The sequence below is a fragment of the Oxyura jamaicensis genome, chromosome 20 (genome assembly GCF_011077185.1).
Source record: "Oxyura jamaicensis isolate SHBP4307 breed ruddy duck chromosome 20, BPBGC_Ojam_1.0, whole genome shotgun sequence".
Classification (NCBI taxonomy): Eukaryota; Metazoa; Chordata; class Aves; order Anseriformes; family Anatidae; genus Oxyura; species Oxyura jamaicensis.
Window position 1 is genome coordinate 14,348,765 of NC_048912.1, and position 27,823 is coordinate 14,376,587.

Consider the following 27,823-nt stretch of genomic DNA (forward strand, 5'->3'; position numbering starts at 1 on the left):
TTTCTGCATTGAAAACATTTATTTTACAACAGTGGTTTCAGATAACTTAGCGATCTTTATTTTAGTTTATATTCAGACGTACGATACACAAATTACCATGCTAGAACAGAAAATAATTCCTTCTGCTGTAACTGCGGGTATGTACAGGAGCTCAGTAGTATCGAGTGTTACAATCCACAAGGTTCAGACAGCCACATCTACTTACATACAGTTCAAAGTATGGTCCTTTAGTAACATAACAAAATATATATATGTCTATATTATAATTGCTTCTCAGATGCATTCATACTTCGATCGTGTTTTTTTTTTTTTTTTTTATTTTTTTATTTTTACAATTTTTGTTTTTAGACGGGCTCCCCCCACCCCGCCCGAGTTGAAGTGCACAGAACGCATCCCCTCCTTACGTCCTCAGCTCCCTCGGGCTTCAGAAAGAGGCCAGCACAACAAAACCCCCCGGTGAATGACTTAGCTCAGGGCCCTGCGCACATGCCAAATTAATATAAACGGCCTGGGATGTCGGCGATAACGCAAAGCAAACACCCCACGCCCAGCCCAAAAAAGCAGGAGAAGGTGGGGACGAGCAGAGGAAGGAATGACAGCAGCTGGCTTACGTGGCGCACGCCCAAACGAGGACACAGCGAGGGGCTGGGACTTGGCAAGAGTCAGAGCTCATCGACCGTGTCGGACACGCACAGAACCAACGTGGAGGCGGCAGGAGGAATCCCCCCCTGTGCCTGCTGTGTGGTGGGAAACCCGCGCGGTCTGTGTCAGGCATCAGCTTCTGGAAGCGCCAGCTCGGCTGCGCTCTGTGCCCAGCAGCACCGGCAGAAACTCGGTGGCACTCGCACGAACGCTGGCCACAGGCTGTGTCCTTACACAGACCCTAACTTCGGTCTGGTGACTTGCAGTAGCTCCCGGTCTCACGAGTCCAACCCGTAAGCGCCGCAAATTGAACAGCTGGAGCAGGCTGCGCAAAAACGCTACCCAGGTTCAAACTCACTCTAGCAAGGAGGGAAGACTTTGGGAGTTAACAGATTGCTTTCCCCTTTCCGAGCAGAACGGCGCTCTGCTTCGTACGCCACCTATTTATTTATACAACAGGATCCTTCCACGCGTTCACCACTCAAGCCAACAGCTGCTGTTGTTTCCTGCAGCTGCAAGGAGAAAGCACAACTCTGGCCACACGGAACTCGCACCGTGCACTTGCCTGACAGTTCAGGGAAGAGCTTGGAGCCAAGTTGCACGTTTTACCACCAAAGAATAAGAGCAGCAAGCCCGAGGTGCACACCTGTTGTATAAATATCTAGGTATGTGCATGCACACACACACACGGTGCTGCAATCCGAAACCTACAGCGGGTTTGGACCTGGCTTTGAGCTCAGAGATCCGCTTTGTAGAGCGCAACGTGGTGAAAGCCAGCACGGGGGAATAAAACCCCACTGCATTCTGTTTACCTCTCGAGACGAGGGTAACGATCGTTGATTTTGATTTAAACCATCCCCACGTACCAGCCCACGCAAGCCAAACCCATTCCCTCGCCCTCCTTGCGGCTGCTGGGTTTTGTTTTGTTCCCTAAAGAGAAGCCAGAGCAGCAAAGCCCAGCGCCAGACCGGGCCGAGGCCAAGGGGCACCGGGGGAATCGAAGCAGCCGGGCGCGCTTGGCGGAAGCGCGCACAGAGCATGACCACGGGAATACACCCACGGCGCTGGCCCCGGGGGAAAGGGAGCAGAGAAGACACCGGCTTCCACATTGATGGCATCTGACTCGCACAGAGACCGGCAGCTTCCCTCGTGCAGTCTCTTCGTGTACGGAAAGCAGCCTCGCGGAACGCAACAGGGATTCCCGTCTTGCAGAGTCCCGGCCAGCGCTTAAACCTCCCAAGGCGTGGAGCAGACCGGAGCTCTTGCAGGACCTGACCTCTGAACAAACCTCCCGCCGCTGAGTTAGCGATCGGTTATGCCTTCAGGCTGTTTAAGCAGTCGGTGGTGCACCGGTACGCCACAAGCTAGGTGATTTCCACAACACAGAGAAGCGGCATCAAATGATGAAGCGAGTTAAGTTTCTACCGACCTTACGCGACAAACACTTGCGTTGGGGGGTTACGATTCAGCGCTCTGATCCTAAGATTAATGCATGTTTAAACAGCATCCGGAATGATGAACACGAGGCAGGGGCCGCCGAGTGGCAACAGCCTCCCCGAAACAGCCTCCCCGACTGCCTTGCGAGAATCTGTGACACTTAACGCCAACCTCCGGCTGCATGGGGAAGGGAGAACCGCAGCACAAAGACGTTTCTGGAAACGTCGGCAACACTGAAGGGCACCAGACAGACGAAGGGCACGAACTGCTTGAGACAACGGGGTACCTTCTGGAGTGCACACGGTGCAGGTGCTCCGAGATGTGGCCCCCCCCCCCCCCCCCCGACAAAAAAAAAAGCACACCAAGGTCCCTCGACACCACGCAACGCGACTGCCTTCAAAAACGGGGCAGGACCATGGTCGGGTTCCTGCCCGGGTTATACCTGTAGTGTTTGTAGGCTCTGAGACGAAGGGTTTTGAGAACCGCACTCCCCCTCGCACGGCACCGCCGCGACACTTGGCGTTTTCTCGGCTCGGCGCCAACGCCGCCCCCCCCCCCCCCCCCGCGGGTGCCCCCGGTCGGACCGCAGGCTGTGCACAACCCGACCTCCAAGAGCATCACGTTGTGATACCCCTGGGAGCGCTCATATCTAAAGCAGTTTAAAAAATATTACAAATCTAAAAATAAGACTAAAAAAAGGTTAACATGGCTCTAAAACGTCACCGCGTGGGATCGGCAGAAATGTACACCACATCGGACACCACGGAGGCTTTACAAAACCAAAGTTATATACAGAGAAATATTTAAGAGCTTCCTACACACATCACCGACAAAACGCCGCACGCTGAACCGGTGCGATGCCCCTTCCGCGGCTTCGAGGGAGGGAACGGCCCCCGCACCCCATCACCCGCAGGGAGTCGGGCGCCGCGAGCCCCGCACCGCCCACAGCCCCCGGCCGCTGCGGCGCGCTCAGGGCTCCCCTCGTGTACCCGAAGCTACGAAGGGCGCTCTGCACAGCGGAACGACACGAGGCAGGGCTCCCCTCGCGTACCCGAAGCTACGAAGGGCGCTCTGCACAGCGGAACCCGGAGCCAAGCCAGCGGCCGGCCCTCGCCACCCGTGGAGTCGGGCTCCGGCCGCGCTCCTCCCCGCGAGGAGGAGCCACAAAAGCGCTCGGAAACCGGGCGCTGAGCAGGGACCCCGGAGCTGGGCGGAGGCGCTCCTGGAACAGAGGTCTGAGGCAACTCGTAAAACAAAAAGCTGCGACGCGACTTAAAAACCCAACAAAAACAAGCTCAAGTTTCGTTCTGGCGGCAGGCCGGGCAGAGGTGACAGCGCTCGGGCTCAGTTCTGGAAGGAAACATTCTGCACGCAAGCGGTGCCCGCGAAGCTGCGGCCTCAGCTCCGGCAGGGACAGCACAGCTCCAGCGACCCGAGCTCCGAACCGCGCCACCATTAACTGTGATTTCCAACACAACTTCGCATTGACTAGGGTTAAGTTTGGCCATTTTGAAGTGCAGCTCCTGTTGGACATGGGGATGCTCTTGTACCTTACAACAGGAAACCAAGCGGGCACTGCCCCGCGGATCTTCTGATCACACAGTTTGAAAGCAGCAACGTTTAAATAACTTCTTTGTACAGTTCCGGAAGAAAGACGTTAACACACAATTATCTTCAATTCAGAGATGACAGAGGAACACGGGCCAACTCAGACTGTTCCAAAACATACGGATATTCACCTAAAAAGGCTTTTTCTCCTCATTCCCTGTGACTGGGATCTCAGCGTAGCTTCCCTCGGAGCACCCAGCATCGTACCGGCGTCTCGCAGCACGCACTGACCCACCAGGCACCCACAGAAACAGCCCAAGGGGAAGGAAAGCCGCATCTCCCAAACGCCTCGCTGAACGGGGAAGCAAAGCAGGCGCTTTGGATCCAGGTTTCCCCCGGCTGTCGTCTTTCCAAGCCGCGCGGGACACAGCCGAAGGCATCGCCTCCGCCCTGCCCCACACGTCCGACCTGCAGCCAGCTCGCGCCCGCAGGGCTTCCCCGCGCCGCCTCCTCGCTCGCGCTCCCGGCCGCTCGCTGCCTCCCGACAGCTTTTTCTGGGGCCAGCAGAGGTGCCCGGGGGTTAAGGAACAGAACCACAGACAAAGCTTTTTGCTACGCGTCCCGATGAGCGCGTGGAGATGGGAGTAACACACACAGCGCGCGGGGGAAGCAGCCTTTATGTCGCTCTACCCAGTCAGCCGCATCAACTACGCGCATTTAAGAAGCCGAAGAATCCCCCAGGGCGGTTTTGTTTGTTTAAGCTGACAACATCGAGGGATCGGCATGGATCACAGGGGCCGTTCGAACCAGCAAGTGCCCAGGGAAGGGAGCCCGTAGAGAAATTCAAGCATCATCCAGGGTGCAGTTCAACATCCAGAACCCCCACAAGGACAGCCAACCTGATGTCGCTTTTTTGAGCTTTAGAATTGTTTTTCTTCCCAAGGGGTCAAACAAAGACTTAATTAACTGAAGGCCAAACCACACACAAGTGTCCTCAAGGCCACCCCAGAAGGTTTTTCCTGACAGGTTAGAAGGTTCTTTCAGTATCCCACAACATCTCGGGTCTGAAGGCCTGTCTACGAGGCAGAAGTTACTTAACAAATGCGCTCCTCGTATCTAGCCAGAGGCTTTTTTTTAGTTTTTGGAACCCGATGTGGTAACAAAAGCATGCTTATCTGCAACAGGCTCCCATGGGGGCAACAAACATGCGTTTGTACCAAGAGCGCCAGTAAAATCCCACCGTGCACGCATTCCTCCCTTGATATTGAGACCGTGTTGGTAACGTTTTCCTCTGCCCGGGACGTTTAACGTGGTTTCACGTCAGATTTTAGGTGCTCTATCGTTTTCAGCCCATGCACAGATGGAGTGAAAACAGATTCAGAAAGATTCCCTGGCCGGAGGTGCCCCTGACTCGCTGGCAGCTCCCGCAGCCTGGCGGGGCTTTTTTACGCCGTTCGTAACGCCTGGACCTCGTAGAGCAGCATGAGAGGCCTTCAAAGCAAACCCCGGACGGGAGGCTGAAAATAGCCTCCGGACAGAAACAGGGGAAAAATGAAAGGGGAGAGGGGGGGTACAAAGGACAGGAGAGGCGTTGTGATATAAAACCACGAAGAGCAGAATTAACGAGGCTGTAATTAACTGCTAGAAGCGCCACACGGAGGCTTACCGGTAGCTGCTCTAGATCCCGGCTCTGTATCACCTAAACCAAGAGAATCAACAACAAAACGCAGCAGCGACCCGGCAGCCAAAGCCCCTCCCTAACAGTTCAACAAATCTCAGTCAAGCACAGTTTCAAGAGAAGAATTCAAACATAATTGGCTTCAAAGCAGTACAGGAAACCTCTCAATGGTTTCCCCACCGTTGTTCCGAGGAAAAGAAAAACAATGGTGTAAACAAGTCTAAACGCGAGACAACGTGCAAACGATACAATACAAACACCAAGAAAGGTGGATTGTTCTTCAAAAGCCGTTGAAGTGCTCCACAAAGATGCTCATGAGAAAATTAAAGGGCTAATGGATTATAAAAAGCTTTTAAAAAGACCTAATACCCCATTTGTCTAGTAGCATCCCCGAATATTGGAGAAAAATTTAAAAGCCAATTATTAATTTCTTTTTTTAGCATTGACGCTGTCGCCTGCCGTCTGGATTTTATCCACTTGCTCGGCGCACGCCAATGAACCAGGTTCACTTTAAGATTCTCATGCATTCAGAGCAGCTGCACTATTTGGTCTCCAGCATTTCAGTCAAACCCAAACAGAATTGTGCTTGCAGTTCAAATCGCACCGCCACCACCACAGAAACCCGTCCACAGTCGCTTTTGTGACAAACTACAGCTCGTGGTTCCGCTGACACTGAGGATAACCCTGACGCATAAGGAGGTGTTCACCAATTTAGCTGCTCAAAGACTGGAAACTCTCCCTTTTCATTTTTCAAGGTAGATTTATTTAAGCTGAAAACCAGCATTAACGAGAATTCCAGCTCTGCAGGACTGGCGGTTTTTTGGTTCTTGGCTTTGTAAACTTGCTTAGACAACAACGCAGGAAGAGGAGAATTGGCTTGCTGCACCCAAATGAAAATCATGAACTTTTAAAGGTCTTTGACAGCTTGGCTGTATGAAAAAATGGTGGCTTCTATGAAACTTTTTTTCTTTTTAAATCTCATTTTTAGGCCAGTACGACTGCTTAAAATGCAGAATGTCTCCCTCACACATACTGTGACAACTCAATACATTTACACCACAGACATTTAACATAACTCCATACATGCTATAAAAAAAAAAAAAGAGAAAGAAAACATAAAACCGTAGCTAAACTGCTTTAAATACTGCATGCTACAGCACTTCACGTATCATCAAGATACGACACTGAAAGGTGACAAAAGGCTGAAGGGATTACAAAATATTCTCGGCAGGTTGGAAAGCTGCCTTCTTACTCTGGCAGAATTTTTTCCCCCTCCCCATTCTCTACTTCTAATGTTCATGATTCTAGTGTTGAGTTGGCCATGTAATTTTTTTATCCACTCTAACGACAGTGTTTCCTTAACTTAATTAAATCCATCAGTGTGGTAGCTGGGGTGAGAGTCAGCTGTGAGCTGGGTCGTCTCTGTGGCTGATGCTGGCTGTATCACGATAGGTGCGTCTGAGGCCTCTGGAAAGCAAAGACAGAAGGTTTAGCGCACCAAGCAAAGAAAAAGCAGCGCTGTGTGTCCCGGTAAGCATAAGGTGCGTCTCCCTGCAGCACTCTGATAACACAATTTTACACTCCTCTGGAGCACGAGGAGGATTTTATTGTCTTTCAGTCGGCACACGCTGCCATTAGCCTCGCAATGAATGTTCCGTGTGTAGGTTTATTTCCTTCTTCGGTTACGAGCAGCTGCTACTCTCCCAGCGTTCAGCAATACCAGCTAAAAACACAATCAGAGCACGCACAGGACACTGCTGAGCAGGCTGGGGGTGCACGAGGAGCTGGGAGGGGACAGAACCAGGGCAGCTGACCCCGAAGGGATGTCCCATCCCACATGGCGTCGTGTGGAACGATAAAGCTGGGGGGTGGGGGCTGGGGGGGGGGGGCTGCCATTGCTCGGGGCACTGCTCAGCAGGCGGTGAGCAATTGCCTCGTGCACCTTGTGCATCACTTGCTTTGTCTGTTCTTTTGGTTGTTGTTATTTTCGTTTCTTTCAATCCCCCCCCCTTTCTTATTAAGCTGTCCTTAGCTCGACCCACGAGTTCTTTTACTTTTCTTTTCATTCTCTCCCCCATCCCGCCGGGCGGGGAGCGAGCGAACGGCTCCCTGCTCAGCTGCCCGCTAGGTTAAACCACAGCGGACGCCCATTTCTCCGAAGCTGAACCCAAATTCAGCAAAGACCCACGGGGACTTTTCAGCAGCTACATTCCTGGCGTTACCGTGGAACCGTTTAAACCGTGCTGCTTCTCCCCCAGAGACCTGTGCTGATCTCTCTACAAAGCAAGCGTTGCTCCTCAAATAGCCCACCAAGCACAGGGCCAGAGAGCGGTACTCCGAACATCACTCATCCCAGACTTGTAGAAATCCCACAGCTTTTTTTTTTTTTTACCTACCCCTTTCATCTGACTGCAACTGTGCCTCCAAGTCCTCTGGAGAGACGTAGTATTCCTGTTCTTCGCCTTCGGGAGGTTTAGGTTTACACTTCCCACAGCAGCAATTACAGCAGCAGCACAGACAGCAACAGCAATAGCAGCCTGTGATGAGCCCACAGAACACAAACAGGGCCTGCAGAGGACAGAAGATAAAGAAACGTTCATAATCCACGCCGACCACGCCGCGACCACTGAGTCTGAGAGACTTCGATATGGAAACTAGAGAGAAAAAAATACAGTGATGCAGAGACTTCACATATTGGCTACGTTTTTATATTTAACCACCGTGAGGTATTTAAAGCACGTGCAAAACTGGTGACAGCTGTGAACATTTCATGCTGAGCTGAAGCCTGTCAGTCGGGTTTACTTGAATAAATTCCTGGAAATCAGGTATAAGCGGTCTGTGTTTCCTGCTACATCTGCAAGATGACAAAGCAGATCTGTAGGGAAATCCAGAGGTACGACAGTTCGGGAGAGTCTGTAGCTTCCATAATATCCCCAAAGATTCACAGTAGCTACCCAACGCAGATTGCCATGTGCCTACAGCAGGGACTTACCTGAGGCCGCAGGCATGGCTACAGAGCTCACCACACTCAGTCGGGAGATGAGATCCTACCACTACCTGAGCCAGCCAGCACAAAGCCAGCTGAGCCTGTCTGGGTGCCCGTCGCAGCGAGTCACAACGAGCAACGTGGAAATTGTCAGAGAGGTCACTGCCTAACTGTTTGAAAAAATAACCGTACAAGAGAGCAAACCGCCAGGATTTGGTGACTTCGCTTCCTGCGAGGGAACCGAGAGATGGAGAGAACACCGGCGGCAGGGTAGAAAAACAAAGGGTATTATGCTTAAAAATAACGAGTCCTGTACAATAACTCCTGGGTGCTAGCAGAAGACATCTATACAATAATTATTTCACCTTTAAAAGAACGTTAAAAGCGTTTGCGAAGAAACATGAGCTTGCAGCGCAGTTTGGTATACTGTGAGAATCTTTTCCACTGTACAAGAGACAAAGACGGGCAAGCGAAGAAGTAATCTGGAGCCTGTGAAATCCCGGGTAAGAGGAGGATAAATTACAGGTGTCAGAGTTTCAACAAGTTCCGAAGTGAAAGCAAACACCGTTTTCAAATGGAGTTCTTTAAGGATTTTAAATGTCAATCCGTAACAACTTCTCTTTGCACTTTTATTTACCTTTGCCCACCAGCTGGAGAGGACGAAATACGTGTTCACATTTTCTTCGCCAAACTGCTCTGCTACGTACAGGCCCAGAGAACCGTACTTATCATAAATGTTTCGCTTCGTCGCGTCGGTCAGTATCGCATGCGCATTATTGATCTCTTTAAACTTTTCTGCTGCCTCTGGATTATCGGGGTTTTTATCAGGATGATATTTCAACGCAAGTTTTCTGCAGAAAGCAAAAAGGGCACAGATTAAAAAATGGGATTTGTGTTCCTCACCCCCCCGCCCCGTTCCATAGCCTGCCACTCCAGAGAGGTTTTCAAGTTCCCGTTGAAAGTATCTACGCAGCTCCGGTTTCCTTCGTTTCTGATTCACTTCCCTGCCGATAACAAAACACTACAGCACTGTCTAGCTTCATTTGCAGGACTGATTTCAGGCTGCTGGATTGGATCCTCAGAAATCCCATGGAAAAAATCGGGACATTGAAGAGAAGAAGAAAGCATTCCTTTTTACCCCTCGGGCCCAGCAATTTCCACCAGGTTTTGCAGCTGCTGAAGCAAAAACCAAGCTAACAGAAGAGAGAGAGACCACACGTTTATGATATAGTATCAGAGAGTAAATATAAGCAAGCTGCCACAACTCATCTACAGCGGTGGAACACAAAAATAGAGCAGACAATCACTTGTGGTTAATTCACCAGTTCCTGCGCAGGTACAAAATACTTTTCAGTTCAAGTCTTGCTAGAATAGAACTGGCTTTCGAGTTTCGAAATATCAGGAAATGGTAACGTACCTCCCCGTATCATCCTAGATCTTAGAGCTAAACGACAGCAGTTTACAGCACCCAGAGGTCACTAAGGATAGCACAAAACACCCAAAAGTTTAAGCACCGATGAATTTGCAAGTTCAGACACAGCCCAAGCACTGAAAGAAATCAGTACAGGCCAAACACCTCTTTAATGAAAAAAAAGCAAAACGTTTTGGAATTCTATGCCAATAGCTCAGCAGCACCAAAAAAGGTACTTGTCCTCTGCAGAAAGAGACCACGAGAGCCTCGTTATTTACCTGCGACAACTTTAAAGCCGGGCAACATTCAGATAAATAAAATAAAGGCTTGTGCAAGAAGAGGTGGATGCACATACACAACACCAGAGTTCAAGTATTGATCAAGTGTGCGCTGAAGCGTTCTCGTACTACGATGGTGCCGCGTGGGAAGGTAACATCCAGGGCTGCCAGGAACGCCACAGGCTCAGTGAGCACTGAAACAATCCCAGCTTTTATAACGAGGGAAGTTATGTAAACTTACAGAGGACTGAGCTACTGTCAGGTTGCAGTCGAGAAATATTTTCCCTTTCCCGTGTGTACGCAGATTCCAGAGCCCACAGGCTGGCAAAGGACAGCCCAGATCAAATGGAACGAAAACAAGAGGCGGCCGGTAAAAGAGCCGAGGCAACAAGATGAGGTGAGAGTGCAGACACGTAGGAGGTACGTTTCCCCCTTGGATCTAGCCGAGTCCTTCCTCCAAAGGAAGGGAACTCTGCAGTTTTTACCCCCGTGAGTAAAATTGTTTTCTGGTCACTGAGGCTAGAGGCCTCAAACTTCCAGTTAGAAGATTTCAGAAAGCCAGAGCTAATTCTGGACGGTTTGTCTGCCCAGTTTATTCATAGATTTCACTCTGTAAGTGCTATCAGTATCAAAAAGTGACTTGGAAAGGGAAAAAGGCTCTGGTAAATGCTGGAGACCAGAAGAAAACCCATGAAGTGTATTCTCAAGTAAAGATTTCTACTGACCCCTAGTGTAACGTCAGACACACTGCCACTGGGCAAATAATGGTACCATACCCAGCTCACGCTTAGGTAAACAGCAATTGCATAGAAGCAGGTCTGGGGGGAAGGTGGGAAGACGGGATGGTTACAGCACGTCTTTGGTTTCCACTTGGCCCAATGGAAGCCATTTCACACGTCCAGCTTCAAGAAAAAAAGTTTTAAAAATCCTCTTTTAAAAATAACTCCACATGAAGAAACTTTGAATGCAATTTTAGAAAAAATTGTCGGTCTCCATCCTTGTTTACATCTTCAGCCTGTACCTCGCTGTGTCAGGACTAGAAATGATGGATGAGGGTGCAGGATTGCCCAGCTGCGTTCTCTAAGCTGGAACAGCTACGTAACGTAACGGAGGAGTCAAGCTCTGATCCCACCCTTAAAACTTGGTTCAACCTTTAGATAAAGGACGCTCAGAATGGTACTGCAGATTTGAGAATTTAACTTCTTTATAAAGAACATTTAAGGATCGAACAACACTGGCACAAAGTCTAGGCGTGGTTTCCACACCATTTTTAAAAGAAACCACGTGTTTTCACCTGGCGTCCTCGCAGATTTTTCTTGCAAAGGTTTTAAATAAACCAACTTGAGCCTTTACATAAATACCACATCTGTCGAACACTTAATTAAAGCTGTTTGTGTTATGGGGCAGCAGGGGTAAGACCCAAAACTTTACCTGTATGACTTTTTGATATCATCAGAAGTAGCATTCTTGTCCAGTCCTAGCACATGGTATAACGATTCTCCAGAGGTAGACAGCGAACGTTGCCTCTGGTCTGCCATCTTCACTAACCTGAACAGAGAAGTGGTCCCTGGAAAAATATTAAGGAATATTTAAATAAATAAAAAATAACACGGACCTTATTCGACAAATCAGCCTTGAAAAGAGAGCCTTCAGGGTATGAGAGCTGCATGTGAAAATTCACCTTGTAGGTTTTAACAGGCGTTGAAGAGAAAAAGCTCTTCGTATACGTGGAAGTTTAAGAGTTTCAAAAAACCCAACAGTGAGTTGTCAGTGAAAACTGCTCCATCTTCAGCGCAGCACCAGGTCCTACAGAATCACCGGCGTATATACTCAATTCCACTCTTTGAAAAAATAATCAACAGCTGAAGTGTAGCTACAGGTACGTACTGCGTACACATCCCTAATGCTACTTCATCTTCTTCGTCTTACTGTCACTTATTCATGACAACACCTAGGAAAATAACAGGACAACGGCTAGGCGGCTGTTACGCTGAGGCTGCCTTTTTGCACCACCGGTGCACGGGGTAAGCACAAAGCTCCACGTCCCTCTCCCCTGCACTAACCAGGAGTTGTGGATCAATCGTTTCACTTGGCTTCTAGGTCTGTCATTCTGCTGAAAGTCACCAGCTCCTCCTCCAAATTCAGGCGTGGAGGTCTCCCCGGAGACAGGCCGCAGACAGACAGGGATACGTTCTCTAACATCCTGAGCAGATTAGCAGCTGCCATTCTTTAGCTGCAGAACCGCGGCAAGGATGAGCATCCAAGAGAAGACTATTGGCTATTTTGGGACTGTGTCATCACAGCTAGCCCACACCAGATTATGTAGACTTTGAAAAAGATATTTAAAGCACCAGACTTTTCAAATTTAACCCTTTGTCTTGGATAACAAAGCTAGTAACTTCAGCTTTTTAAATGCTACCTGAAAGAAATACGCCAAGATCTGTCACTACTCGGCTCCTGGTAGGATCTCGTGGTGCTGATAGGCTTCCCAGAGCACACCGGGTCTGTTTCCAACGCACAGGTATCGTCATCCTGGCACAAGGGTGACTAAACAACATGGATCAGACATCAGACCTCTCCGGGCTGTCTCAGAGCCTACCTGGTGGCTGCTCTTCTGCATTTGGCCTCCCCAGCTTTAAATCAGTTTAACACCGGTAACCACGTTGGGTTTCTGTAACTGGAGCGCACCCGCTGAACTGGTAAACCCTCATCTGATTTCCTTCAAGAAATCATTGGCAGGTCTGGTGAGTTTAATTAAATGCTACCTAATAAGGAAGCGATAAATTAATAATGAGGATGATGATAGCAGCAGTAAGAATAGCAGCAGCTCTAAATGCACAGGCCAAGAATCCGAAATACACTCAGGTCGGGAAGGAGGATACGCGTGTAGGAAGAAAAAATCTTTTCTTTTTTTTTTTCCTTTTAAAAAAATGGTGATAAGCTACCGAACCGTTTCCGCAGGAGAGGAGAAATATCAAGGAGAGGAAAAGCATCAAGAACCACCCCATCCAAGAGCACAGGACACAAAACCCCTCCAGGAGGGGCTTTCCACGCCTGCCGCCACCAGCCTGCCCCCCCAGCAGTCCGGCTGCTGAGGTCAAAGGCTGGTGATCCTGGCGTGGATCCAGTAATCTAGCTGATCACACAGGCTGCCCCGATGGCTGCGCAGGCTCCTGCGCTCCGTTCTCATCAACCGAGACCACCACCTCTTCCTCACCGCCTTCCTGGGAAATCCCCTTGCTCTTTCTATCAGGCCCACCAGCTGTGGGCAGCATCCAGCCCAGGGACGTTCCCCGTCACTCCAGAACCTGTGTTCAGCAGTCTGTAGCTCCACTTAGGCAAAACGAGCTTCCTTCCAACACGCCCCTGGCGCACGGATGCTGCAGATCACAGGTACGCACCGTGTTCTGCTTAACAAAATCCCTGCTGGTAATCGAGGGCCAATGGGTTTAGCAGAAACAAATTCAATTTGATGCAGGCTGTGCCCATCAGCCTGTAGGCTGATGTCACGAATAAAGACAGACACAGGAAGAAAGTTTCCTGCTGCTACAATTTTTCATCATTTTCATCTGGAAAGTTCAGGGTAACGGGGTGCTGGCGTTTACGTTTCAGTACTGGGACGAAGAGGACACGTAGGTACCGGCAGAAGAATGGAAGCCGAGGTGGTAACAGGAGTTCACCTGGGAAACTTGTTATTTAAGGGGTCGGGACAGCCTTATGACGACGAATGTAACCTTTGGCTTTTCAAATACAGAATGGAATTGCAACTACAGTAAAGGTGCGAGTTATTTAAGTTTACAGGACTTCATAAAGCAGGGCATTACCTACCCTACTGTTTTTACAAGTGGCTCTAACTCTCAGCACTGAAAGCTGCTGTTTTTAAAGAAGTGTTGCACCCAGCGGTAACAAGCCATCTGCTGCATGTTCTCATCAAGCAGGATTCCCTGAAGAGGTTTCGCTCAGAAGGTCCTGAAGAAAGGTAATCCCCTGGATTAAACAGCACAGTTTTTAACCATCTGTGTACCAGAACGTCCCGCATTAGTCAGCTTTAATACAACATGCAGCTGCTTTCAGCGTGGCCAGATAAGCGTCACTGGTAGCAGCTTAACAAAAAGAATTAGATTAGACCTGGACAGTGACAGGGAAACTGGTCCTAACATTTTATTTACATCAACGGTAAATTGGGCCTTAGAAAAACTGATTTTCTTCTTAACTTCCCAAAAGAATCCTATCAAGCTTCATGAAATTATTGGTATGTTTCTTTCTGTCAGGCTTGCCACTTCTTAAGACCCTGTGGATACAGGACATCCCTGTGAGTACCAGCACCAAGGATGACAGCACCTCGGGTGCTTAGAAGCAAGGGACAAAACTTCTCCCTTCTAAACCTTCCCAGCCTCCAAACCTGGCCCAGCCATGCCTGACCCTTCAGCCTGAGACCTCCTAAGCTAAGAGGTAGCTGCTGGAGAAGGGGCCCTGCCTCCTCCTCTCCCAGCCCCAGCGGTGAATTTCCATCACTCCTCCTGCTCCAGCTCCGGCAAGCAGCTGACCCTGCAGCAAGAAGGTGCAGGGACCTGAACTGGAAGGGGGCAGCGAGCGGGGCATCAACCTTGCCAAGAAACCACGCTGATTTGTGCGGCAGGAAGGAGGGTGGAGGTTACTTCGGCTATTCACGCAGTCAGCAGACGCCGTTAACAGCTCTGAATCACCGAAGTCGCATCTCTGCTGGAAAGAACCACAACCTGGGGCAGTACGGTGACGGAGGGCTAACTCGGCAGCCTGTGCCGGCATCATTTCAGCGCCGGCAGCATCCACGAGCTGCCTAACAACAGCAGCTTTCCACTTCACTCCAAAGCTGGGGCATTAAATATTTAGTCATTAACAAACCTTTGGAAACTATAGCGCCAAGCTGCCTAAAATATCACCTTGCACGTTTCAAATTCGTTTTGTATTTTTTTTCCGTGTAGGCCACAAAGGCGCAGCTGCTCCCTCAGAATTCCTCACTGGGGGAAAGGCTCGGGGAAAGGCTGCTGGCTCGAGGAGCTGCGGATGTTCAGCACCTCTGGGAGGAACCGAAGAGGCAGGCTGCCTTCCCACAGAGCTGCAAGAAATCACAAAACCCAGCACTCACCTGGAATCCCGTTCGGCTATTCTGAGGTAAGCGGTAACTGCTCGCAGGCGCCTCTAGAACTGAATCTCCTAAAGACAAAACAAAAGCAATAAATTTTTCACTGACTTATGGTGAGGACTTGCTGCCATCCCGTTATGTTGTCAGTACAATCTTTTGCAATGTGCTAAGGATGAGAAGGACGTGAAATAAAAAAACTTAACCCTTATCTAATTACGCAGAATTTTCACTTGCAGTAGATAAATATCGAAGCCATTGGGAACGTGGAGGAACGCTGCAGCTAGGACACAGCTAACACGCACACACCTTCCCACCACGCGGCCAGCTGGCATCAAGGAACGTATTTGGAAGGCTGCATCTCAGCATTTCCACCATGCTTTCACTCACACGCTGCCTTGCTGTACATGTCCAAAATAAAACGCGGGTTTTTTATTGCCCCAAATATTTTATACTACTACACAGTAAATCTCCACAACGTAAAATATTATCTTCAGAAATGCTTAGCTGTCAAATGAAGTTAGCAATACTTGAATATGTACTTAAAGGGCTCTGGGCTTCTATCTGTAACTTCAGCCTCTTCCCCAAGCCTCCTACACGAAGAGGAAGACGGAACCAAAGTAAGATACCAGGCACAGAGAGCTCTGGGCACGCACAAACCATACCAACACTTAGCAGTAAGGCTTCAGACTTTTTCTTCTTAGGCATTTGTGAAAGATCTGGACTTACAACAAGGGAAGGGTGTTTTTTAAGTCCTGAGAACCCGTAATGTTGTTAGAGAGAGACTGCTACAGAAGCTCAGCTACCAGGAGGGCCGCAAAGCGGCGCAGGAGCAGCGGGCTCGCAGCCTCTTCTGCCTCCCTCGCCAGGGAGCAGCCGGCTGCAGGTCCAGGCTCGGCTGACCACAGCACTGCAACTCCTGCACAGCACGGGAGGCTTTAGCGGCGTCCACGTCCCACGGCCTTCCTGACAAACATACGTATTGCTTTTATTTTCAATGGAGGTAACAGCACTGTACTGCACCCTTCTTCACAGTTAGTAGCAGCACTGCCGCTCCGATGGCCGAGACGTGCGAGGAGACGGAGCGGCTGCACTCTGCCCGTTTCAGCGTCATTTTATACAACATCCAGGCTGCTCCGTGTGTTTCAGTTGCACAGCAGCACCAGCTCATTTTGCCAGGGCAAGTTTCCATCACGAAAACCTCACTTTTATCCTAAAGGATGGCTCTTCAGCCCTTAATAATATGCTTTAACTTCTGGTTAGCCCTCGAGTGGTCGGGCAGTTGGACTTGATGGCCTCTGAAGGTCCCTTCCACCAGAGCTATTCTATGCTAATTCCCATTCCCGTGCTCTGAAGCAGATTGCACAAAGGAGAAACAAGCCTCCCGTCAGCATACAAGGAGGAGGAGAACCTGAGGTGATGCAGCAACATAAAATACAAGACAAAGTAACACCGACTGCTGCGGACAATGAAAATAAGAGAACGTGAACAAGAGGGAGCTTCAAAAAGCTCGATGGTGCTGCGGAAAACCTTAGGGAAAAGCCATCACCGCAATAAATTGGAATTCATTTCTGATTAAGCAGGTACAGAACAAATCTACACCACGCCAGGAGTCACGAAGTCACTTCTGATCAGATTAGAGCACAGTCAGCCTCGTCTCCTCCTTCCTGCTGCCGCCAGCGGGGCACCAGCCGCAGGGCGCCCCGGGCTCTCCTGCACCGCGGCCGGCAGCTCCTGCAGCTCCACGTCACACCCTGCCTGCAGTTACCCCCGGGTATCAGAACAGAAACAAAGGGAGAGCAAACGAAAGGACAGAAATCTGAAAAGAAAAATGAAGGGTTTCAAAAAATCCAGATGAATGGACGTTACCTGGTTCCAAACAATTCAGCAGTGTTACAACTACGGCACGAAGGTTTGTAGCACAAATAAAGAAACACGCTCGGGACGTTTGCCTGCTCTTTCAACTATTTTGCTCCTACCAGCACCACTCCTAGCTTCATTTGTCCTGCAAATTTGCATCCAATTCTCTAAAATGTATTCCATTTTCCACATGCACTGACTGTAGGTAGTGATCAGCACCTTTTCTTCCTCCAACCCAGAGATCGAAGCCGACTTTTCCTTACAGGAATTGGACACAGTCCCAGATCTACCCTCTGTGATAAAACCGTATTTTTTTTCTCCTGTCTGCCCTAACCTCTTCTGACGTATGCCGGAGAACCATCATTATTCAATAACTGCACGAACAGAACTGTCATCGTCCTGCTCCAGAGGCTGTCAGCAGAAAGCGAAGCATCTTCAGGATGCCTTGCTCCAAGAGCCACGTCACGTCCATGAGCTATACCACACCTACCGGAGTATTTAAAGAATTAACGCTGCAAATTAAGGGAAGAAATACAATGGGTAAGCAGACTAGGAACTCCCAGGTTTTTTACTCTCACGTCCTTATTTGCTCACATCACTTTCAAGATGAATCAGTGTTAGAAAAATGGACTATTAGAGAAGGCTGAAGGTAAACCACACCGGCGAGTAACTACTCTGACAAGGACCTGTTACACTCTTCATAAACGTCCTCCTAGCTGTCTTGAAATACTGGAGTTTTACCTAAGACATCTATCCATGAAATCCTTCTGTTCCAAGAGGCTTTTAAACTACAGAAACTGAGGACACGTCCTACCAATCCTACAACCCAGAAGAATTGTATTTCGTTGTACCACAGGAACAAAACCCCAGGTCGAAGCGTTGCGCTGTACCTCACGCGTGCCTTCTACCAAAGCTTGCATCAAAAGTTGGTGACGTGTAATTGCAGAAAGCTGTAAATGGACCCTTCTGACTTCAGTCCTGAAGAGCATGTTGACTCCAGACAGTTTTAACATACAAATACCCACGTAAGGCTGACCTTAGAGCCACAGGATTAATTCCAAATGCACACATCTTTCTCCCACAAAGAGGCCCGATTAACTTCCCTTTGGAACAGAAGCTGGGTCTCCAGCAATCAAAGTTTGCTAAAATCTCCACTGAATTCTCTGAACTACGGGTTAAAAAACCAACAGTTTTTAAACAAATGAAGTCCCGGGCAACCCAACTCCCCTGTTAACTCAGGTCTGCCCTGAGGTAAGGCCCGTCATTACGGTGAGGTTGCACTGAAACTTGGAGCAAACTTAACTACAGCGCCGCGAGTGTTGTTGCTCTAATGAGCTTAGCAGATTAAAACGTAGCCATTTAAGTCTGATCGACCAACCTGTTATAAAAACTTGTGACCTTGTGCCTTATACTAGACTAAGATTCAAACCTACTGCAGAATGGTTTCTATACCATGAAAAGAAGTAACGATTAGATTTACATTTTCTATCCCCTCAGCTAGAAGAATTCCTCTTTAAGACCCCGTTTTCGGATGGATTCCCTACGGGGGATTTCATTTCTCCTACCAAATCCTTTAGCAAAATTAAATTATTGCTCCTGGCATTACCGCAGTTTATATGGCAGAGTGCAAACGTCACAAGTGGTACATGGCTACGAAAATAACTGCATGTGCTTACTCAGCTATTTAAACATCTAAGAAAACCAGCAGTTGTGTTGCTTGCCTCCTTATTACTCTTAAATGGTTCTCCATGAACATCTACGTGGTGTTTGGGTCGCTGACCGCTCACAGCATGCGAGTGCTCTAAAACCAAGCAGAGAAAACATTCGGTGCTGGGTGAGCGATGCTGATGGCACTTATTTCTTCTAAAGGATGAGATCTTGCACTTTTTAAAAGCATCTTCCAGAGGTGCAGCTCCTTGCATGCTAGGTGAGGTGAACAGAATATCATTAAGAAGTCTTCTTCCTGCTAACTACACCAATGCTTCAAGCATTAAGCTTCAAATAATTGTTAGAACAAACACGGGGGTTTACTCGCATGAACATACAGCTGCTGCTGCTAAGCCACACTTGCAGGTAAGACGACTGAAGGTGTTGTGTTTGAGCCCAAACCCAGGCACCCACGGGGCAGAAGCTCAGCAAAGCGGATCAGGCTGGCAAAACGGGAGCACCGAACCCTCGCAGGCTGCCCCGAGCGCCTTGCTGCTCCGGGGGGTCAGGCTGAGCTCTGACAAGCCGTGCAGGAAAGCCCAACGGCTGCAGGTGGGTCACGGAGGCCCGGCCGCCCAGCAGCACCTTCTTGCAGCACAGGCGGTTTTTGGCGAGCCAAAAAGAAGGAACCAAGAGAGGTTCCGCAGTACATCTCAGCACAGCCACGTAAGCAGTCTGAGACCAAAAAAAAACCTGACGCCGTGACATTCCCAAACACGAACCCATCTTTCAAATTACAAATCGTCCAATTACAAATCCAAAGAGATTTATTAGAAATTAATGTGGAAGGGCAGGGCGAGATTAACCCGTGCTCGTCTACAGCAGCAAGAGGGGGAGAAAAAAATCCACCTGTCTTCTTTTGCTGCCAGTCATGGAGGCAGACAAAAAGGTAAGTTCTTCCCCCCACACCAGAACAGGAATATACAGCTTTACACAGTGCAAATGGTAGACCTGAATTATATCACAACTAATTGATGACTGCAATTGTGTCATTAAATAAACTCAGGACCATTTCAATCACGAGGAGTTTTTTCAATAGTTTAAGGCATAAAAAAGCAAAAACGACCAGGCGGTACCACCAACGGAAGGCAATCTGCACACATCCAACCTGATCTAAAATGATCGAGTCTAACGTTTGATTTTGAAAACCTTCACCTCTCTTTTCAGGTCATTCATCTCTGCCATTCAGCTGTCAGTTAATTATCTCTTCCCCAGGCCAGCACACAGATCTCCCTCTTCAAAAGTCAGGGATAAAAACGCAGAAGGAGCAGAACACCGGCAGAAATTGGAAAGCCAAGCTCCCGGACACAGCCACCCACCAGCGTTAACTGGCTCTGTTAAGCCACGTCTTTTCCTTCTGCTTCACAGGGTAACTAGGTACTAAAAATCTACAAAATTCCACCTTTTCTTCCCTTAACTGATGAAGACAGCAAAGAAGCTTCTCTTCTCTGATGTACTTTTACCTCAGGACGAGCAGCGCTTGTATCCTTCAGCTGTGAAGACTTCCATTCCAAAGAGTTCTGCCTTCTGCCCAGTTTAAAAATTAAGCATCTCTAAAAATCCCTTCTCCTCCTCCTTACTCAACTGCATTTCCCCGGTTTTCGTGGAGCGGGGAGGAGACTTCGCTATTTCATCACTTCACTTCCTCACAGAAACTGCCAGAGAAAAGAACATTTTAATTTCCTCCTGTACGAAACAGAAAAGCCAAGCTTCTCGCGGGCATTCAAAGGCTTCTTTATCAGACCAGAAAGAAACAAAGGCAAAAAAAAAAGCACAACGCATTTGCTTTCTTTTCAGACACGATTAGATACCAAGAAGGTATGCATGAAAACAACAAACCACCCGGCTGTTTTCCCTTCCTATTTGCTGGGTTGCACCCACACAAGGAGCGAAGCCTCCAAAGAAGTCACCAGGAAGAAGCGGGCCCTAAGCAGGAGGGAGAAACCCCTCCAAACCCTGGTGCTGGGCTGCGGTGAGGGGGAACAGGCACGAGCAGAGCACCTCCAGGCCCAGGTAAGGATCTGTGAGGACGGAGACCACCTACGGGTGGCTTTTGTACAGCCAGCGTCACCTCAGCTCCGGACGACGCTGCCCCTGTCGCCTCCACGGGCACGAGGAGCTTCGTAGCTGCCCGTTCAGCTACCCAGCAGGCTGCTATCCTGAGCATAAAGGTTCTATTTTCACAACACGACCGACCAGCACAGTTTATACAACTCCAACTCTCGTTTTCCACCGTTTCTAAAAGCACCTTGGGGCTGCCGACACACATTTGGTGCCTAGCAGTTAAAAACGGCTTTCACAGCACCGAATAAAGTCTCCGTGAAAGCTTCACGCACGTAACTCCATTCTTATTACGCACCACCAAACGAACCAGCATCCAACCCCGCGGTCGAGTCAGCCTGGACTGCGGTGTGCTCCGGACCCAAGGCCTCGTTCGTTGTCTCTGCCGGGCTCATCTGGCTGGAAACATCCACGATGAAGGGGTTGGTACGGAGTGCTTTCCATTTGAGCTGCCGTTTTCTCGCAGGAGACAAACTCCTTGGTGCTTTGTAATTACACAGCGCGGTCTCACCAACCCCAGGTACCGACAGTTAGTCCCGCTCTCCTCTCTCCCCGCACACATCTAACCCGCGGGCCGCGCGGTGAAGTCTGTCCACAGTTCCACTCTGGCCCCGCTATTTCCCGGCTATTTCCACAAAAAGCAAGCCCGTACTGCAGGGATCCGAAGGGAACGGAACCGATTTGCCCGCTCCTCGCTGGCGATTAACAACGAGACGCAGCAGGAATTTGGGACCGCGGACTTGGTTTGCAAACCTGGCACTCAGGGGAAAAAAAAAGCACCTTTCCTGCTGACTGTAACCGAGTTATTCCAACGCGTGTGGTTTTTATAAGATGGTTTTCAGACTGCAGTCAGACTTCAGAGCAATCAGGACAAAACCACCACTATTTTACTACCTCTTAATTGCATCGCTGCCAAGCCTTGCACACGTGGCTTTTAGTTTCGGTGCAAAGCACAGAATTATCACACTGAGTCTTTTTTTCCACCCGAACAGCTGAGAACGACGCCAGAGAGCCCTATGGCTTTTGTGACTGCTGTTTTCATTCCTCCCTCTGATCCGAACTGAGGCAGCGTTAAACGGCTCATTGCTCTGCCGTACCCACGGCGTGACGCTGTGAACACGAAGCTAAACCACCGTTATCCTCCCGCTCCTTCCCGACCTGGGGGTACCTCCTCCTGAAGACCCCAGGAGGACCAGAATCTGTTGCAAAATACCACCGTTCCCTTCCTTCGGGCTACTTTTAAACCAGTTTATGTATCTATACGTTTAAGCAAGTAACGGCAAGGAAGGAAGAGCGGAAGCCACCACTCAAAGATAATTTTTAACATGCAGGAGGCTTTATGCTGAAGATGTCAACAGAACAAGTCACGGGAAGAAACGTGGTTTTACGATAAGATGCAGGAAACCGGGCTAAGAAGTTGCACCTGACAGGACAGCTACGGGAGGCGCTGGGTTTTCGTCCCGCGAGGCATTGCATCCAGCACGTCCCGTTTCAGGGCTGGTAACAAAAAATAAAGCCATTGGGATCGTTGTTGCTGTTACCCTGTTATCTGAACGGCTCAGGGAAATGATGTGCTTGGGAAGCTGCAACCGCGCAGCTCCCAGACAAGTTGTGCTGAATTCAGCTTGGCTGGTTTTCCTAGGCTAACCGCGAATAGCAAACGTGGCAAAGCCATTTTTGTAAGGGCCATAGGGAGAATTAAGTGGGCACGGAAAGCAGGAACTTGGTAAGGAAAGAAAAAAAAAGGAGGGAGAGAGTTATTAACAAATAGGAATGTTTTCACTGTCGGGTCAAGTATTTCTGGTCAACACCTTCGCCGTGCGACTGATGGAGTTGGGTGGTTATCACGTGGAAAGCACTCCTAGCGCTCACAAGGAACAGGAACTCAAAACAAACCTGGCACTTGAATCAATTCCATGTTTTCCATAGTCACTGAATCGGGTTTTTCAACTCAGTTTAGTGCAGGAAATATCACCAAACATCGCCGGTTACAGCCTGTGAGAAACCGGTCACTTCGGCTGTGACGGAGGCACCAAGGGACGCTGTGCTCCCTCCCCTCCTCAGCAATCAGCAGGACAGGAGATGCCAAACGGGGCAAGAAGGAAAAGAAACCCCTGAGGAGGAAAAGAAACAGACAGCTGCCCCCCCCCGACGTCCCCAAGCAGCGAGGTCCCCTGCCTGAAACGCAAGCACCTCGAGGCAAACGGAGCCGGCACACGGGTGCTCGCTCCGACCTGGCGCCGTGTCAGGACAGCACCAGCCCCTGCTGGGTCCGAACTAGAGCAGAACTGAAAAAAATGTAGTTTCAATTCCCGGTGCAAGACAGCAGCTGATTTCACAAGGAAACGGCCCGCGTGCCGTTCCCAAGCACGTGAACACGCGGTGAGTTTATTTCACGCCCCTTCTGCCCGCTGCTATCGCGGCCATCACGTGCCGGAGACGCTCAGCGTGACCCGATCGAGATCTCCACCACGTCCCGTTCCGCTTCTCATCCCGATTCTTGCATTTCGCAGCAGCACGAACACCGACTTCCACGCTGCCCTCGTGACTTCAGAGAAGCAAGATTAAGACGTTCCTTTGTGTGTTTGTTGAATCCTTGAACTGCCCGCCAAGCAAGAACAGACCTGAAATTACAAATATCTCACGGGGTGCAACCTTGCCTTGGTGGAATGGATTTCCCGCACCCGGCACGTTCCGGATGACCGCAGCCATCAGCGCAAGTGTCCGCCCAGCAAAGCGGCTGAGTTAGGGCTCCCAAAGTCCCCCCTCTCCCGACGCGCAGCTTTAAACCTCCTTATGTTTCCCCAGCAAGTGTCCCTCAATCCCCACGCTGTGAAAAGCAGGTTCCTAAGGAAAATCTCGTTATTGCCTGGCCCCGCCTAGGCCCACACGTACATTCCGCACCCTGGAATTGTGGCACAAAAACAGCAAAGTATTTCTGAGCGTTAATAGAATTGCTGAGGTGTTGCCATCGCAGGAACAGCAAATCCTGGTAAGACATCAAATAAGCAATGACAGATGGAAGGAGAAAGAATATTTCCCTTTGAAATATAGCCAGAAATGTAAAGATTTTAAAGGAGAAAAGCAAACTGAGCTGTGCAAGCTTCTCCTTTTCGTAACTTTCTATTTGGCTCCTGTGACATCAGTAAACTCCGGGCTCTTCCTACCCTCGTGGTGAAGTATTATCACCCCGCTACGCTCCCCTTTCCTGTCCTGGCCGTATTTCTGGCCACAAACGTGCCAGAACATCACCGCTACCAGGTAACGGAGCTGCAGGAAGGCACAGAGCCAAGTGAGGAGGGTGCGCCAGAAGCAAAGGCAGGGTGCTGCACATCAGCGTTCCTAGATGGAGCAGTTCACCACTGCTTCTTCCCACATCAGCGTTGCTGCGCTGAGTTTTTAGAACAGAACGATGTCTTACGTCATAAAAACATGAGCTGGCGAGCAGCGCTTCGGGAAGAGGTGACTAAACGCCACTGGGTTTTTTACTTGCTCCGTCATTCACCCAGCAGCGTGCAGTGGCGGCGCTGAGCTAAGAAATCTTTCATCAAAACCCCGTGTTCTCTTCACAGATTTGAGCAGGTGATGAAAGGGAAGGGGACAGCTGCTAATTTAGGTTGCCCTGGGCCAAGAAGCCTCACGCTGTTCGCGTGGGTACCGCCGTGCCGCTGCACCTTCGGGCCACGAGCAAAACCCACGGCTTGAAGGAAAACGCCCGGAATTGTAGCGCTGCCCTTACAACGCGCCGGCGTTCAAAGCGTTTCGGAGGAGGCAGAGAAGGGTTTTGAACAGGCACGTTGCAGTGCAATGCAGATCAAAGTTCAGTGCACTTCGGAGAAGTTGCCAGGGCACGAGAAAGCTGAAGACATCCTACAGCAGGCCTGCTCACCCCAGCCCAGGAAAAACCTGCACAGCACCAGTGCGCTAAAACCCTGAGATCTAACACCAGAAATTATTTAGCTACGGGATGCAGAGAAGAAAATCGTTACCTTTTTGGTAGCTATTATGACTTTATTAAAATATTTCAGCAATGCTTTGAAGAATTTACCTCCTGGAACGTAGTTCTCTGCTGACAGCTTACACTGCAATAGGAAGCAGCGCCTCTCGAGCTAAACCGGGTACTTTCTAAGAACAGGCGAAGCCCAGTTGTGAAGGTAAGGGTCCAACCGAACTTCCGAGTTAATCCTAAAAGACAGCAGTATTCAAATTCCTGCCTTCCAGTAACAAACCCAGTCGCTGGTTAGCAGAGTGGCATGCAGCAGCCGAGGCAGGAACAAACCCTCACGGAAAACACAGGAAAACAACAGCGAGAGCTCCCATGCAGCTCCTGAGCAGCTGCGAGCATCAGCAACCTGCTGATAGCCACGCACCAACATCCCTCCTCCGCTTCCTTTCCACTTCAAGCCTCTTCTTTTGCAAACGTCCAGTCACCAAACCTTCCTGAACCTGGAGAAGAGCTTTGTTGGCCAGCGCAGGCAGAGAGCTAAACACGCAGAGCATTTGCACGGACGCTTCTAAACCGATACTGCCTAATTCACCTGACTTGAACTACTGGAGACAAGGGAAACACTTTTCCTGTGTTAAAATACAGAAGTGCTCCGTTCTGCTCTGGTCCTCAGCATTCGGCACGCCCCTCGTACCTCCACCCAGACTTTGCCACGACCCCTCTGTGTCCTGCAGCGCAGGCGGTCACACAGCCAGTTCCCGGGGCTGCCGTGCGGTCCGCTGCAGCGCTCCGCGCCGTCTGCTTCCAGGTGAGGGGTCCCATCCCAAAGGTGAGGCCGCCTGCCGAACAGAACGCAAAGCCGGCTTGGAAAACGCCTCTTCCTGGGGTGAGGCCTCCCGGGAACGGGCGGCCCCGCTCCGGAGCTGCCCAATTCCCACCCGCTTGGGGGGCAAGGAGCTGCAAAGGGGCGCTGGGCTCAGCAGGGGAGCGCAGCGCCGCGAGGGGCAAGAGGCGAGGGCTGCCCAAACACACCGAAACCATCGTGCTCTGGGTGTCAGTGCTGGGATACGTAAAGAAGAGGAGACTTCAGGAAACGGAGGGAAGCGAAGCATTTCTCGCAGGCCCGTTACAGCACTGCTGATGCACGCTGAGGCATTCGCGTGGACACAGGGGGTTGCAGAACCACCTGCCATGCTCACATCACGCCCGCTTCCCCAGACAGGACACTCAGGGGCTGAATTCATAAGTTAAAATAAAAAAAAGACATCAGCCACTCTTATATTTGACCTCAGCCAGGATGTAAGTAACCCAGCGAGGCTTCCGTTCACATTCACGGCCCAAATCCCTGAACACCGATTTTTTCTTGCAGCTCACAAACGTGCCGATGAATTAACGTGGACGCAAGGGCTACGTGGAGACAAAACACGCTACAAGGACGCTGCTTTCTGCAGCCGTTCCCTGATACAGGCTGGTTAAACACAGCAGCAGCCGCCCCGTGAGGTTAGGAAAGCTCCTCTTGGGTTTCACCACTGCCTCGGACCTGCAGCACAACAGAAGTCAGGGTGAAAAAGGACGCAGTTACAGCACCTCCCCTTCGTTTAAACGCCACGGACAACCCCCAAGACGAAGTAACGGGCGGAGGGAAGAGACATTTACTTATGCTTGCAAACAGCCGAGCGAGTCAAAGCCTCACCTCCAAGCCCAGGGTTACCCACACCGCAGGCTGCTCAGCCACCGGCAGGACAAGTTTCTCTGAAGTCCTCAGAGCACCACGAGAAAACCGCAGAAAGCTGCGCAATAAAACTAAACTTCTCCTTCTATACTCTACCAAAATCAAGTTCTTTTTCACTCCAGCTCCTGTTGCCCCTCTTTCCTCCCTCCCAAAGCAGGGCGTACTGAAATTATTAGAACTAATCCATTAATGCAAGTTAATTTGGTGTCTGTTCCCTGCATCTCTTGGCTTGGGACTCCACCAGTTTCTACCAGAGGTAAACAAAAAAGTGAACGGCGCCGTAAGCAGCCTGAAACCAACGGACGCCTTAAAACTTTGAAACACCTCTGATGAAGTTGTTGTGACCGTAACAATTTCCACTTAAACGCGGCCGACTCTGCGTAAGAAGCCAAGCAGGTACAATCCCGATGGGTTTCAGAAGGAAAATCAAGACCCTCCCGCCTCCGTTCGCATCGGGCTACTCGTGAGAGCTTCACTTGCCCAACGAGGCGGGTGAACCACCGCCGGGCGAACGTGGCCTGCAAGTTTTTGCCTTGGTATTTAAACACACAGGCAACGTTTTTACACCCCGAAGATAAACCAGCGCAGGAACATCTGACAGACATTAGCTGGGAGAATTATTTTCTGCCGCTGCATGATTACGTACCCGGCGTACGCAGCTTTCGTGAGCTTTACCGCATGAGGAGGGCTATTAAGCACAGCCAGCTCGACAGCAACGTCTCTCTCTGCACGCATTACCCCCAAAATTAATGCCTCCATAAAAACAAACCTGAAAAAAAAACAGAGCACCGGCTAGCTTTCCCTTCCGTGCCACCCGGCGACAGGCAGGCACGGTTTTCACCTTGCTCTCCAAGGAGGGAACGGCTCCCCCGGCCATAAAGCCCACGGCACTGTCACTGGGAACACGGCAGCGAGGTATGGATAAAGCAGAAATATCAGCCAACTCACTGTCTCCGCTTCATCCCGTTACGTCCGACATCACCAGGATTTCCTGCCTGGAATCCTTAATGCGAGAGCCACAAAACACCGCGCCAATCATTAGAATAATGCTGCCTTCGCAAGTTTCCTATTTTAAAGCTGGATTTACTTCCTGGTAATACGCCGCTCGTTAGGCACGGCAGAGGCTGAGCAGTTACCAGTCATTTATTTTAAAAACGAAGCAGAGCAACGTAAGGAAGGGGAAGCAAAAAGCCTCCGAGATCCCTCCAGCGACAGCCAGTCATGGTGAATCACAGTCCCCACGCCGCACAAACGGCTCGCGTTTAGGATTCACCTTTCCAGGGCCTTTGCTTTGTCTCTTTCTCAATCTTTACAGCCCCGAGCCCGAGGATCCGAGCCCCTAAAACGCTGTGGGGCGGCGGAGGAATGCGCATGTGGGCGGCAGACGAGGAGGAGGAGGAGGAGGAGGAGGAGGA

The 27,823-nt window shown here is 50.0% G+C and overlaps 2 protein-coding genes and 1 long non-coding RNA gene across 3 annotated transcripts in view; all 3 read right to left on the bottom strand.

Moving 5' to 3' along the window:
- On the bottom strand, nucleotides 1-15,593 carry LOC118176599. The gene is made up of 3 exons (XR_004755484.1): nucleotides 15,582-15,593; nucleotides 13,184-13,188; nucleotides 1-2,230 (listed from the first exon to the last, which is right to left on the bottom strand). It is a non-coding gene; the product is annotated as an uncharacterized LOC118176599 (long non-coding RNA).
- On the bottom strand, nucleotides 5,069-25,432 carry DNAJC5 (DnaJ heat shock protein family (Hsp40) member C5). Its single transcript, XM_035343634.1, has 6 exons — nucleotides 25,371-25,432; nucleotides 15,109-15,176; nucleotides 11,412-11,547; nucleotides 8,929-9,142; nucleotides 7,702-7,873; nucleotides 5,069-6,772 (listed from the first exon to the last, which is right to left on the bottom strand). The coding sequence occupies exons 3-6, from the start codon at nucleotides 11,516-11,518 to the stop codon at nucleotides 6,669-6,671; spliced, it is 597 nt and encodes a 198-aa protein (XP_035199525.1). The 5' UTR covers nucleotides 11,519-11,547; nucleotides 15,109-15,176; nucleotides 25,371-25,432; the 3' UTR covers nucleotides 5,069-6,668.
- TPD52L2 (TPD52 like 2) overlaps nucleotides 15,759-27,823 on the bottom strand; it is a 30,770-nt gene continuing 18,705 nt past the window's right edge. Inside the window, exon 11 of the mRNA XM_035343616.1 lies at nucleotides 15,759-15,792. Within this exon, the coding sequence (XP_035199507.1) occupies nucleotides 15,774-15,792 (19 nt within the window). The 3' untranslated portion in view covers nucleotides 15,759-15,773. The remainder of the gene's footprint in view (nucleotides 15,793-27,823) is intronic.

What these genes read in the sequence shown, in the direction of transcription:
- DNAJC5 (XM_035343634.1), bottom strand. Translation starts at nt 11,518, where the DNA reads ATGGCAGACCAGAGGCAACGTTCGCTGTCTACCTCTGGAGAATCGTTA. An exon ending in GATATCAAAAAGTCATACAG is followed by an intron (nt 9,143 to 11,411) that starts GTAAAGTTTTGG and finishes TGCTTTCTGCAG; the next exon opens with AAAACTTGCGTTGAAATATC. An exon ending in TCTCCAGCTGGTGGGCAAAG is followed by an intron (nt 7,874 to 8,928) that starts GTAAATAAAAGT and finishes TGTCCTCTGCAG; the next exon opens with GCCCTGTTTGTGTTCTGTGG.